Genomic DNA, 15,602 nt, shown 5'->3' with positions numbered 1-15,602 from the left:
ACAGAATATAGACAAGCCATGTTTCAGCTCACTGAAACCACTTACTGTACAAGCCATGTATTTTTCTCTCAAACTGAGAACACAGAACATTTCTTCATTTACTGAATTGCAGCAGCACCTCACTGAAGACCCTCACCCATGTTATTCTTACTGCCATTCAACTAACTGAATGCCTAAACACAAAGCTGTAATTATTCCATATCCCAGCAACAGAGGAAGCCTATATTTATATTTTAAGCATTTCACAATTCTCAGTCAATTTAAGACTCCCATCGAGCATTTTTTACCCATGTATTGGTAATACCTGGGTATTGTATTGGTCAAGGAAACTCATGCATAGCCCACACAGGGTTAGGAAGAAAGTTAATTGCTATATGCTGGCGTGCTGATCAGTGTTTCAGCATGTCTAAGTCTAGCCTAATCCATTATTTTTTCTAGATCTAAGAGTCACTGTTTCATATAGTTCCTAACTGCATAGCAATCTTCCAGTGAAAAAGCTTCCACTTGCATAAGTTCCTCTTTAGAAACATTTGCTAGGTCCATATGTGCTTCCTAGTGCAGAAAGAAGGATATGAGATCACTAGAGCAGGAAGAAAGCTACATTTTTCCCCCTTCCCTTAATAATGGGTCTCAGTTACACCAGACCACATAACTGCTATTCCAGAAAGCCTTGTCTGAGCCCTCCAAGATGAGGTCAAAAACTTTTTCTGAATGTAACAGTCACCAGTATTTTCTTCAGCTGATAATTATTCTCAGGCAATATAATGTGCCAGAAAACCCATTTAGAGATAGAATGCACAAAGGCTAAAACAAATTCTAATTTCCAACTTGCGTGACACTGTTCACATCTTATTTTCCTGTATCACATGGAATCACAGAAATGTTAGAAGGTACTTCTTGGAGATCTCTAAGTTATCCTCCTCTGTCACCAACAGACCACAAGTCATCTAGAGCTTTGCCTAGGTTGCTTCAAAAACCTCAAGGACAAAAATTCCACAACTCACTTGAGCAACCTTTTCCCATAATGCCTTATCCTCCTGATAAGAGGAGTGTCTTATTGTCCAGTTTTTCAGTTGTGGCTGTTGCCATTGTCCTGTCATCTGCAACTGCTGAGTTCAGCTCTCATCTTTCTAACTACTCTTCAAGCAACTGCACGTTACTATGTGACTGACCCTTTATCTCCTTTTCTACTTCTCACACTTTACATGCCTTATATTCCTCACTGTCTTGATAGTGGACTTTCTTCAGTTTCTTAACCATAGTAGGACTGAAATGACAATACATAAATTGAAAGTACATAGACGGAAAAAGAATACCAGAGGGACAAAAAGGCAACCCCCAACCATGTTTACTTTAGTGTCAGGGAATAAAAAAAGATGTAATTACTTTCTGCCTAGATTTTTTAAAATTACTTATTTTCAAATCACAAATCTCCTGTGCATATAACACCAACAACTCTGATGCTCTGTTTTTCAATATACATATTTCTAACTGCTTAACCCTTACATTAACACTCACATAAGTCAGTCAGACCACTTAGCCAATTTCATCAAGCAGTATCACCTGATTTAATTCCCTAAACTATATCACAATGTAGTCTCAGAAATGCTGGTGGCAGCCTAGTAGAAACATCAATACCACGTAGCCTGCTGAGGGCAGGACTCATGAATTTAGATGTACTATATGTTCAAGGATTTAGAGACTTCATGCTATGGATCCAGTATGAAATACAATCACAGGTCTTACTGTACTATCTATAAACACTGGAAAGCAGAAATTCTAATCAATTTAAAAATCAATATTGTTACAACAGGTCCTGAAACTAAGGACACTTTTATTCAACTTAATTACAAAATGCTGAGAAATATTTATTCTGTAGTAATCTCAGACACAAAATGTGACAACTATCTCACCAAGTATTTTTGGTAATATCAGTTCTAAAGTACAATATGAGCTATTAGTTCTAAAGTACAATATGAGCTTCACTATTAAATTAATCAGATTACCTGGTTACCATCAAGAATAGCATCTTCTACTTCTGCTTTGTCCAGACTGACACAAGAGGCAATGGTATCCAGTAAGTAATCATGCCTGCCATCCAGACGAGCACGTTTAGCCTCTCTCTCTTCCTTGAGGTTTTGCTGTTATAAAACAATGTGAACAGTGAACAATTCACAATCTATTTTGAAAACAAAAATCAAGAAATTTTTTTAATTTATTCTGAAAGAAAAGAAAGCGATCACATTCTTCCATCTTTATGATTTATGTTCTTAAGGCAATTCTTAGAAGTGACCCCTATTATGATTTTTCAGTTGACTTGCCATGTTCTAATTTCAGACTTAGCACAAAATGACTATCAGACTGTTGTACAATATTATTTATTTGTGGAAAGACTCTGTAGAAAACAAACAAACAAACAAAAAAACAAACAAACAAACAAAAACCACAACAAGCTATTTTATATGTACATTCTCCATCATTCTGCAAGTTATCTTCAACTCTCTAAGTCGTTAGTCCTAGCTTTTCATTTCAGTCTCATATGACCATCAAGTCAAGACAGGATTCTGACCCATCTTTGTTATTCATGGAAGGTATTTTAAGGGTTCCCTAATAAAGACAGATGCTGTTGGAGGGAGCTTAGGGTTTTGTACATTACTTCTCCAATATAATGAGAAGTTAAAACAAGCCACAAAGCCTCAAGGTACACAAGTGTTTACAAATGTGCTTAACTATAGCTATTATACCATTCTTCGAGCAGCATGCCTGCTCATCTAATTAAATTCAATTCCCATATGTAATACACCTCATTACATTATAGACAAAGTGGCCTTCTGGAATAGTTACGGGCATTATTGTGCTTGCAGATTACAAGATCTAATATCATTTCATTTTCAAAAGAAATTTAGAATTGTGTTTCATTGATGGTAAATTCAATCTTTATTTCCCCAGTGATTATGAAAAATCTAGTAACCCCATAAAGTGTGCACAAGTGATTTATCCACAAGCTTCTGCAGAGCCAATAGGACTTGCATAATATACTTTATACCCTTATGTAAATATCTTTCCTACTCCCCGAAGGAATTTTCTGATATTTGGTAAAGTTGTAATTACTAACATACCTTCATAAATGCTGAGTGCACAGAAATTGTTTTTCCATGTAAAAGACGAATGTACAATTCCTGTTCTTTACACAGCTACTCCTGAAGAATGCAGTAGCAGATAATTTGTACATGTACTTTATGCAATTTTACTCCTGCCATGCCCTAACATGATCTCCTCTTTCCCAAAAGTGGGATGTCATCACGAGACTGGCCTTTACTACATGTTCTCACATTAGGATAGAACTTTTCCCTGTAGTTAGACACCCAAAAAACAACCAATTTGGGCTGAATCAACTTCACCAGATGATAACACTAGAATCCTAAAGCCTGTTGCTTCAGTAATTCGACCACACCTGATAAAAGCATCTTTAACATAGAAAAATAAAACTCTGCCAATTAGATTTTATCTAATCCAACAAAAAGCTCTTTTTGTTTTACTTAAACTACAGAGAAAATATTTTTCTATTCTGCTGTGTTTCCAGCATAGAACTCCAGAACACACACAAAGTATTCATCTTTTATTGGTAACAGTTGCCTACAGATGGTCCTTTTTATGGTAATAGCCTCCATTTCTTCTACAAGTTACAGTTTATATAAACTGAAATCATGAGCACTTTCTTATCAAACTGGGCAGTCACATCCTAATGTCTGTTTCAATTCCTGTAATGCTTTCCAGTTCTTTAATTGCAGTCTCTCAAGCCCTATAACAAACATGGTAGCTATTGTGTATGTGTTCACACAGCTTTAAGCAACTTTTGATGTCTAAACCCACTAACAAGAGCATTCATTACCATGTCACAAAACTTTAAAAGTCTAGTTAACTTACAATTTTAATGAACTGTACCTAGAGAAAACAGGGAATTAACTAGATGGTAATGCTACAGTTTTATAATGATTTTCACTTGCTCTTTTCACATGTCACTTCTGGAAGGCATTTTGCAGTGCTCTGCTGGATATCTCTCTAACTAATCCAAGCTGCATACATGTTTTTCCTGAGATTCAGTACAATGCAATCCAAGAACACAACCTGCCTGTCATGCTTCCATACTTTGATGAACTACCATATAAGAACTAATTCTCTCCAGATTAAGTGTTCTCCAATCAAAAACTCTCTCTTTTCAGTTGCTGCAGTCATTAGAAGACACTTTTGCCTCACTTTTAGGGTTAGGTTGTCCCAAAAAATGTAGAAGCAGCCCAACTTCAGTACTTTCAATAACAAATCATTAATCTAAATATCTAAAAACACTCAGATGCTAGACTGGGAACTGATCAAAAATCAGTTTCCAAGTTTCCATCTGCATACTACTCAAAGGATAAATTTTTAGGATATTCTTTACTTAGGAATCTCAAAGAATGAATTGCAATAAATTGTTGAGCCTTCTAGGTTTCATTCTTCCTTCTCTCTCCTCCCCCACTGCACCCTTCCTTTCCCCCTATCCCGATCTTTAAGGGCCAGACATAAACCAGACACAGTCAGATGGGGTGCAGCAGTGTGCTCCCTGCCCCCTTTAAGCCATAACCACCAGTCAGGTTTGTGATGGCTGCATCCAGCTTACACTGGACTTGGTGGGGTAGATTTCACCGTGGTAGCCAACAGCTTTCTGGAACAGTAATCCAGATGCCCTGCTGAAATGCAAATATGACCATAAGTCAATTTTCTGATTCTATAAAGAGCTGACAACTCAGGTCCCTTCTTCAGGCTCTCCTGAGATGATAGCAGGCTGCATTCCAGGATCTCCCTTGGAGTAGGGATGCCTTTCAAGGTCACTCCTCAAGGCTGAGAGAATCCCTATCGTGTCAGACACTTGGTAATTGAATTGGGAATACTGAAACTTGGAAATCTTAGCCAAGTGCTATAAATGACTGACTGCACGTATACAATCCTTTAGACATAAACCACTGACCAAGCCTGGGACTAGGACTGGACCCATCAGCACCTAGACTCGTCTCTAAGAGGGAGTTTAGAAAGCAAGGGGGTTCTTCCTGAATGCCATGACTCAATGGGAGGGTGTCCCTGACAATTTTGTCTAACCCTGTCCTCTATACAGCAAATAATCAAATTTATCTTGCCATTGAAACTCAAACCACTGTCCAAATTACTATTGAATTTTGTTAACTAACTGCCTTATATCAATTGCCTTATATCAATGAAGTACATTGCTGCTTCTCTTTTGCAAGTGAAGTGCATCTCTGACTCCATCCACAACATGGAGGAACAAGCAGATTTCTACACCAGATTTGTTTCCTTCCCAATTTTTGCATCTGAGTGTATTTCAGGAGCTTAATCCTTTTGTATCAACCAGACCTCCAGTGAAGGAATTCAGCAACCTGTTACAAAATTCTGTCTTTGGACATCAAAATACTGACTTAAACTACCCTCACAGCTTGTTTCGAACCAGCAATGTGGTCAGGGCCTACAAGTTTTGATATATTTTACATCCTGAAGGATTCACTACAGAAACAGATATGCCTAAACAGCATCTATACAAAAAATATCAGAACCCAGGCAAGTTTATATAATTCAAATAAACATCCTTTGTTAGAACACTGAAAGAGTAAGATCTGAAGATGGAAGGATTGCTAGCACATTACATATTATTTATGGCATTAAGACAGGAATTGCTGGTCCATGGAGTAACATTTGCGTGCAAACCCTGTATCAGCAAATATCAGCAGTAATTCTGGTCAGAGTCATATATCAAAGCCTCTCCATAATTTCCCATGATGCAGGAGGATCCAGATGGAAGGGTATTTACAAGAGATAAATGCTTTCTCACTCAGATTTCTGGAAAGATTGTCTAAGCTTTCATATGGTACAGTTCTTTAAGGAACAGCAGCACAGCCACATTAGGTTTTGGTTTCTTTTTCCACTTTTAGTAACAAGGTAACTAAGGTAAGAAAAACCATATCATACAGCACACAATTGTTTCTCAACATGGTTTATCCAGAAAATGATTCATCTGGTTGTCAGAATCCTGTGCATTACTGAATTTAGACACAGGGATCAAAGTCTTTTAGATGAGCAGTATACTTGAACTTTACGGGGAAGTTCAATGATAAAAGACTCCAAAATTAAGGCTCTATTGATAATTTGCTGGCATCCAAAGCATAGTTAAACAAAATGGCATTCCTCTGTTTCTTCTTTAATTTGCTAAGATGTTTTATACTGTATAAGAATCACTCATGATTTTCCTTTAAAATTAAACTGCAAACCATTTTACACTTTCCAAGCACTCTGAGTTTCCAACAGACACATACCTTTTGATTCACTCCTCTAAAAAAACACGTACCCTACAGAATCAGAGCAGCCCTCTTAACTGGCTCTTAAATCTCAAACATAAATCAGAGCTTTCACACATTTGGTAAATAATCAGCTTTTAAAACTAGTGTAAGGGTCTTAATGACTTCTGTTTTATTATTGTTTCTTAATGTTACGTAGCATCTTCCTAATTCTATTTCCATTTTACAAGTATGGGAAGAGTGAAGTTAAACTTCAGTTTTCCTTGGTGCAGAGCTCACTCCTGTTTTATTGCCAGATCTAGCACCATACTCTTAATGGTATAAGATTCATGAAATTACACCATTGCCAGACCACTGCAACAATCTGAGCAAGATACAAGTACCGGTAATCAAATGCATAAATATCTCCCTGTGCAAATTTACTTTTTAAAACAAATCATGAACCTAAGCCTTGGTTGATACCCTGACAATTAACTTATATGACGGGGTACACAAACTACCTCACGACAATTATGTCTTCCAAATGCAATGCTTTGCTTTAAAAGGCAAAGTTTATTTATTTTTATATAATTAGGATGTTTTAGAAAATTAGGATCATCTGCTCACTATACATTAAAACACACACTTTTCTACACCCTCCCCAAAATTCACAGTTTTATTCAAATTAGTTACTAGTCTCAACCTAATCCAAAGTTGGTTTTCTTACCTTTATAACTCTGCCAATGCTCTGCTTCCAAAGTTGCTTTCTTCCAGCTCTAAACATTGCACTGATATAAGCATCAAACACTGTTTTTTAGAAATAAGCCTTAAACCACACAGCAAGCTTCTTGAATCATCATTTTTGTACTCTTTCCCCAGTCTTTTGTTCCTATTTGTTTCATTACTTATCTGTAGGAACACCAAAAAAAAAACAAACCTAGAGAAAATACAGTAAGGGCCCAAATATCTGGCAACTATAAACCTTAGCTCTGTATTTAAAATTCAGTTAATAGGCATTTAAATTTCTTGGAAACTGAATTGGACTACTTGAGAAACTAGAGGTCTCTAACCAGCACAATTTACTGCCTACAGGAGTTGAAAACTAATGCTACCAACCACAGTGTTGTTAAGGTGATACTGTTTATATGCAAACACCACTCCATACAATTCATCATGCTGAAGGGCAACTTAACCATTTGCAAAAGTCAATTTTATAACTGCTTATTTGATTTGTGTTTAGCCTTCTTAAGTAATCCTTATGTCAACAGACATCTTTGTTTCCCTGTCACAGTTGACTGTTTAAATATATAGCAACGATAGTCAAGCAGCTTTCAAATAACTTTTACACACAAACTACTAAATTACTAAGTTTTCTATTCATATTTTTATACAAGCACATTCAGTCTCAGGCTTTTTTAGTTGTACAATCGTTGCTTAATACAGCAATTTTTCTTCAGCAAGGAACATTAAGGTTTTTTCCTCTTAAAATAGCCTTACTTTTCCCCAGTTCAATGACAGAATCTAATCTGATGTGCTATTGAAATTGCTGATTAAAACAACTCCTGATCCAATATTAGCAACAAGAAAAACAAGAAATTTATACAGCTGATTCAGGCTGTATATACCCCTATATATTTCTGCTCCCTCTCATAACTATGTGAATCATATCTAAAAAAAAAATCACTTGACAACCTCAGTGTTGATAAAAATCACAAGTAAAAACCATTTTCCCTACATTATCTTATTTTTCCATACAATTTCCCACTTACTATAGTCAAATGTGATTGTGTATACCTGTTTGAGAAAGGCTGAAAACCAGTTGTATTTGCTGCAAAAATAAACATCTTTCTCTGAATCCTGTACAGCCTTCTCTTTTAAAATTAAACATACTATTAAATGTTACATATTGAATTAATTCCTGGATTTATGCAGAACATTGAAAAATTATTTTTCTCTTTGCAGTATGTATGTGATTTCACATATAAAAACTCAGCCCAACAAGCTTAACTTAACCATGCATCAATAAAAGCTCTTTAACAAAGGAAAAAAAAAAAAAAGCAATGAAAAAAGTAAGCTTAAATAAATATCTCAAAGAACACCTTGAGAATCATGGGACTTGTTCATAAAAGGAGTTTAGGCCACAGCAACTATCTCACAAAACAAAACTGTGTAGTCCAGCCTTCTGCGCAAAGCAAGTCCCATTAGGAGATGTTGCTCAGTGGTGTTTGCAGTTCTGTTCTGAATATCCCAAAGAATTGAGATGCCACAAGCTCTTAGACACTATAACAGTGTTTGACCACCCAACATGGAGTTCATTCCCCTCTAATAACCAGAATGTCCTACATTTGAGTTGTGTATGTTGGCTCTTATTACCACATCTTCATTCAAATGTAATATATCCTCAGTCAGGTCTCACTCATAACCTTTAAACAGACTGCTTTTGCAGTTCTAGATAATATGATGATCTTGATTAAAGTCATGGAAAGATTTTCTTTACATTTATGGAAAGTAAAGTCCTGTGATCTTCTATCTCATTATGTGTTAAAAAGGGAAGCTGGAAGCAATGAAGTGGTCCAGAGAGTACTGCCATTGTCAGGACAGGATTGTCAAGAGCCAGACTTCCAGCAGAGGCCATTTAGCACACAACTGATACAACCAACAGCCCAGAAGGGTAAGGGGCGAGTTGGTCAGCAACCATATGCAAGACTTTTATCACCTATACCACTTCTTTGCATTACAAGCCACATAAATAAATAATGCTCAGCCTTAAGTTTGGATAGCTGATTACTGCTGAAACTGATACAAAAATTCTGCTTTAGGGGTTTGCTTGAAACCCACTTTGAATAGTGTGTCATGGTCACTCTTTATTGCTGAACCACAACCAGATCTGTGATTTGAAGAGTACATTTCCTCCCTAGATGCTTCAGGAGTGTAAGACCCATGGTGAAGTTGTATTCATTTTAATAATGAAACATACACATTACAAAGTATATGCAATTTCATATTATCACTCAGTATTCCCAGAGTAGTTTTAGTCTGTCATGTATCTCTGGATAGCCTTGACTCTGTTTTGTGGGGTGCTGAACATTAAGTCAGAGTAAATCACCACCATGCAGGGCAGTGAAACCATGAAGCACACAACCTACTGCACTAGAGAAAAGCTTTGTATATGAAAATATTACTTGTCACTTTGCTTTAGGAATTATGAAAGTTCATTTCACAATGTCTGAATATTTTTATTTCTAGTATTATACTGCACAGCTCTGGACACGAGGCTTATTTTGCTATGGGTAATTACAGATAGTAGTTAGCTACCATCTAGTGGTTAAAAGCTGAAAGTGTACAGTACTTCTGTGCTGTTTTTCACAAGACAGCTGAATACAGCCTACAGAAAATTCGGCAGTTGAAATTGGAGATGATCACTCTCAAATCACAGATTAAAATCTACACTGAATAAAAGTGGAGGAACTTAAAAAGAAGCATACTTCACTCTTTTGCAGTCTCCTCATGCAACTGCAATAATAACCAGTTCTAAGGTGGGACTTTCTCACACTGAGCTGCTTTCAACGTCAAATAACACTGAAGCTTTACTACCTTCAATTAAGGTAAGGATTTTTAACTACTCTGTTGAGAAAAACTAAAAAGCCAACATATTTAATGATTTCCTGCAATAGCAGGCATTTGAGTTGCTTGCTATTCCAAAATAGGCTTTTTGTCTTGAACAGCTAGTGAGTGTACAATTTGTTAGCCACTTAATGTCTGACTTCAGCTCAAACAATTAAACAAGTGAAAAAAAAAAGGCTATCATAGCTGAAAAAAAAATCTCTTCATCTTACTGGCTTGATAAGGTAGCAGATTTTAAACTATAAAAATGTAATCTTGCTGCCCAACAAACCTTTTATGGCAAAGAAAAATAATGCTTAAAAATTACCACACTGGAAGTTCTAGTGTAATTCCATGTTCTGCTTAAGGCAAGACATTTGTTCTCCAGACTCTGCTTGCCTATTTGATCCTCCATCAAAATAAAATTTGAAGATAAAGCACTGAATAAATTCAGTAGGGATACACGATCAGCCTTCTGTTTACCAAGACAGATAGAATGTGTGGATCTCACCAAATGAAGAGAAACTGTTATGAGAACACACAATTTCAGTTCAATTAACTATGCAAGTAACAAATTTTCCATTTTAAGAACTTGAGAATCTGACACCTCAGCCCTTTACCAGTACCAAATATGTGTACATGTGCCCATCAGCTTCAGCTGGAATAAGGATTAAAAGCAAAAAACACTGCCTCAGGTTCTTCAAGCATCCCCAGTGCTGTTCAAATGTTCTCAATACCCACAACAATGCTAAAGAGTGGGATGAATTATCAACATTTAGTTGAAAACCAGAAGGAAAACTGTCACTGGGATCTGGGGACACTCCTGAAGTGAAGACAATGGTTTTGGAAGAAACAAGTTAGGGAAACTTTTACTCTTCAAAAATACCAATATGGTGTTTTTAAACTTAGACTGAAGAAAAGCTATCAGGCCCTAAAGATCCTGTCATCTCAATACATATCCATTTGTATGAAGTACAGGGAGCCCTAACACGTGGTAGAGCAGAGACTGCCACCCACCTGCCACACTGCAAACTTTTGCAAAAGGCTGGAACAGGTACCATCCCTCTGAACAGGATGGAAGGAGATAAAAAAACCCAACTGAAGTTCACACCTGTTTCTAAGCATGAAAGTCCTAGAAACCAAGTTGGAGAAATTGGGATGCTATCTTAGAACAAAAATATTGCTACAAAAAAAGAAGCTCAGTGTAAGGAAGATGTCATTGGTACACTGCACCTTACATCAAGTTAGTTACTGTACAGGAAACATACCTCTGAAAAAGAGCTTGGTGTTCAAGCGTCTTAGCAAGCCAACCAAAGCCCAATGGAATGAAATTTCAGTTCTAAACAAGCTAAAGCATAATATTACTGACTGTCTGATAAGGATGGAAACACTGACTGTGACATGTGACAGGGATGAGAGACTGTGGCAGGAACAGTGTCAGCAATAAATTCTAGCTGTCTCCATGTACACTGCAGAAACACCATCTCAGATTGTGATGCTGGTAAATTTTTTTGACATCATTAATAATCATAGAAGATTTATCACAACAAGAAAAAACATTCAAGAGGGCAAGTGACCCCTACCTCCATCCCAAAAAGAGCACAGTATGAGGTTCAAAACATTAGTGAGAATAAAATACAAAATACAACACTAACAAAACACTAACAAAACTAAAAAATACAGCACTAACAAAAGTTTGAAAACAATAGAAGTGCCACACAGTCAAATGCTACTTAAAAATGAGGAACCACTAAAAATAAGAAGGTAAAAGGAAGTAAAGAATTGAATCTCTGCAGACAGCATGCAAACTAAGAGCATCTTACTCGAAATGCACTGTAACTGCACAGCTTCTATCAAGAAAGGCTTGAAAAAGAGCATAAGCCAGCCAGCAGTGCTGTACAGTACAGTAACAGCAAGAAGGCCTCTTCCAAAAAGCTGGAACTAGTGATATGACAAAAATCTAGGTGAATTAATCCCCGACAGTTTAGTCAAAGATGCAATAAGGCAAGGTAAAGCAATACAAATAACAGCTAAAAAGAGATACAAAATGCTGATAATCAGGTCCCTTTCACAGTGCATCACAGAAGCAGGGAATTTCTCAACATATCTTTTAAAAAAAACATAATATTGCAAGAATGCAATGGAAGGTTTCTAAATTTCTATAGACTTTTTGCTGCAGAAGCATTCAATATTTTCTTCAGAGGAACCTCCCACTTAAAGAACAACACGTTAAGGCTCAAAAGATAAGTTTATAAGCTGACACAAAAAAAATTACTTTTTTTTTTAAAGCAGTGATAAGTAACGGATCAGATGAGGAGTCATTAAAAATTCTAAAATTACTCAAAGACAAAAGAGCAAAACTGATTAATGTGACGTGTTCTCTGCATCAGTGTCAGAGGACTGGTCACTAGCTTACAAAAAGTTTTCAGGGTGAGCTGTTTCTGGGTAGCCTAGTGTTAATAACAAAATACCTGTTTGGAGAACTTGTTTTCCATGGAACTGCTAACAAAAAGCTCTGTCAATTAAAAATTCACTTTTTTGTCTGTCTGTCAATAGCAACCAGATAAGGCCATTTGATTCAGGCCCTCCAAGTTGCCTGATGGCCCAAATCTCCCTTGGGCACAGCTGCCAGCAGTAGAAACATAGTGGAATGCACACAGAAGTAATTAAAACAGTTCAGTGATGGAACTGTATGTCCCTTTTAATAAGCAGTATTATCATTCTGAAGTTTTTGATTACTTGAGCTGAATTCAAGCTTTTTCACTCCACATGTTAGCAGTACGTTTGCACTGCAATCAACAACTATTACGGTTGTTTAGACACAGCTGAACTAAATTGTTCTAAAGCTTTTTATAAACTCTACTCACAGCTGCACTGTGCTCACAGAAGTATCTCATCTGACCCATGGGTCACAAGAAAATCATACCTCATGCTGCAGATACAGATGCTAATTATGCAGCTGAGACAATGCTGTACTTATATTGGGTAAATTGGACCATAGAGCAACCAAGACACAATCACCTGTCACATCTATACCTTTAGAGATTTGAAGAAAAAGGTCTTTGCATTGTACTCTATCACTCCATTATAAGCAACACATGCATCAGAACAGTCCAGAAGCTACACAGAGCTTGGTGGTTTTTTTCCAGTCACTTTGAAAGTCACTTAAACTTCCAGCTGCCCTGTGGACTGTTCCCATTAATCTGAGTTAGAGATGGACCTACCAGTCAATCTTTGAAGACAGCTATATGCACTGGTGAAAAACAAACAAACAAAAAAAAACCCCAAACATGAACTTACAAAGAGCTATGTGTTCAACTACTCATATAAGAAGTCTTTAGTTTGAAAACATTCCAAGTAAAATGTCTTCCTTGTTTTCTCTCCTTCACCATAATTTACTAAAACATGTAAATCAAAGAAAATTAATTATACATACATTAATTAATAATGTTATACATACAATAATTAATAATACATACATTTCAAAATGTAGACAGTTATGGGGAAACTGTTTTGGTTTGGTTTTAATTTAATTAATGTTATGACCTTATTAATTAAGGTTTACTTTTAAGGAGACTTTATTAAAGTCTTACTAACTTTTCAGTCTGGATTTGGAATTACTTAGCACCAAACAAGGTTCCATTTAACTTTATTTATTCATTTCCTTACAGTTCAAGTTTGGTAAAAACTCAGTTAAACAGAACTGCAGCAACTAAATATATATAATCTAAGCTATCCGGTTCTGCAGCTAATAAGAAAAAAAACACCTTCTTGGCAAGTTTTAGAAGTAGCAGCTTTGGTGTGAAAAACAAAGCTTAACAACCAAGATATTAGTCTCTGCTTCTATACCCTGGACAAATAAAAGGTAGTCAGGAGCAATAAATTCATATTTATTTTCTACACTGTAATTCATTTTTCCCCTTCTCTGCTTGGTAAAATTTTTGGGTTTGGTTCTTTCTGAACCAGAAGTTCTTTCTGAAACTTCTTCATCTTTGAAGAATCCTCTTCTTGCTCTAAGTCTTCAGAGGTTTATTTAGTTATTGATTAACCCAAGATTTAAATTACTACTTCCCTAACATCCCATTGTATCAAGATTCCTCTTTTACTTAGTGCTTTCAGTGCCTTTTTCTGAGTAAGACTGCTATGCACCAATTCAGGGCTGGGGTGGGGGGAATTTACATTAAACCCCCATCATTCATATTTTCCTCAAATTTCAAAAGGACTCTCTTAACTGAATACTTCTGTAACAGTGCCCCTGACAAAACAAGATAAGACTCAAAAAGCTTTTCCCTGAAGTTACTGCATTGTCTGCAGACAGCTAAATCAACAACTCATGAAACCTCAGCTGCTTAGCTTTTAGCAGGAATTTGCCCTCCACCACAATTAAATAATTGCCCAGAGGCAAGTGGGTATCATCTGAGAAAGACACACAATAACCCTGCCATGTCTAAAAATGAAACTCACCTTTTTCTTGACGCTGCAACAATCCCTTGATGTATTTCAGAAGGTTTAAACTTCAGCTTTTAAATTCCCAGAAATCTTAAAACATCTTGCTGCAGGGTACCTCCAGGTGCATTCACCCTGCCAATGCTAAATGCCTGCTGCTAGCACCCCTGTGACCTCCCACCAAAGCTGCTGGGAAGGTGTTTTCCAGATCCTCTGTGGCAGGTTTTTCTTTTTTTCCTTTGCTGTTCCATAGCTGCTTTTCCTGGGCTGGTATTCCCCTGGCCTGCACCTGAAAACCCCAGCAGTGCTATTATGGTGCTTCTCGTGGGAAGCCACTCCTGCTGGCATAAGGATCATCTCTTTCTTGTTTTGCCTGTTGTCTTTGAAGATTTTAATTTAAATAAAAAAATAGTCAACGAGATGCTTGATAAACATTACTGGAGAGTGTATATACACAGAGATTTAACAACCACTGTGCAACATTTGCATTTGATTAGCATACTCCAATCAATTCTAACAACAAACTGGGATTTCAAACAGGTCTCAAGGAAAGGACAGGGCAGAAAATCATCATCAGCCTCCCTGTGTTTATCACTGCCACATGCTATATTGGAAGCAGAGAAAGTCAAGCCCAAGAAGGTGCTCAGCTGTGACACATCCCAGCTTTGCTTATATGACCACTCTGGGAAGAGCTCCCTCTCCTCCTTTCTCCCCATCCCTCTGTCATTGTTTACTTCCCCCTCAAGAAAGTATCTTTCACCATCACAATTAATGTATGCCATCAGCTACAAATCAGCTAATAAATCCTTACACATCCTTTGTGCAACACTCTGAAACTTTGTAGAAAATTAAAATAGGAATAAATGTAATTTTTTCATACAGTAGAGTTCTGTGCTTCTCAACATAATTCATATTAATAAACAATTCACCACATATAAGAGCCTTGAATGGGTCACTTTGAAAACATAAACCAAATCAGAGCAGGAAGAAGGGGACTTGGTTTTGGTTTTTCTTTTTAAGCTAGTGATCTTCAGAAATATATCAGAAATCTTGATTTCCACATTTTCTATTATACTGTCCTAAATGTGCCAAATATTGTTATTTACATTGTAAGTTTAAAATGGCTTTAATATAGTAAATTTTAGGTTTCAAAAGGTGATTAAACAGAAACTACATTCTACTGCCTCCAAATTCTGCAACTTAATCACACATCCAGTTACGCTCTCATTATCC

The 15,602-nt window shown here is 36.6% G+C and overlaps 1 protein-coding gene across 1 annotated transcript in view; it reads right to left on the bottom strand.

The window, feature by feature from the left end:
• DNAH5 (dynein axonemal heavy chain 5) overlaps nt 1-7,104 on the bottom strand; it is a 107,877-nt gene extending 100,773 nt beyond the window's left edge. The window contains exons 1-2 of the mRNA XM_030445194.1: nt 7,048-7,104; nt 2,007-2,141 (exon numbers count right to left, since the gene is read on the bottom strand). Coding sequence (XP_030301054.1) covers nt 2,007-2,141; nt 7,048-7,104 — 192 coding nt within the window. The remainder of the gene's footprint in view (nt 1-2,006; nt 2,142-7,047) is intronic.
• Between the last annotated feature and the right edge of the window lie 8,498 nt (nt 7,105-15,602).

The sequence above is a fragment of the Calypte anna genome, chromosome 2 (assembly GCF_003957555.1).
Source record: "Calypte anna isolate BGI_N300 chromosome 2, bCalAnn1_v1.p, whole genome shotgun sequence".
NCBI classification, from domain to species: domain Eukaryota; kingdom Metazoa; phylum Chordata; class Aves; order Apodiformes; family Trochilidae; genus Calypte; species Calypte anna.
Note: the sequence above shows the minus strand (reverse complement) of the source record. Positions and strands in the feature narration are given on the sequence as shown.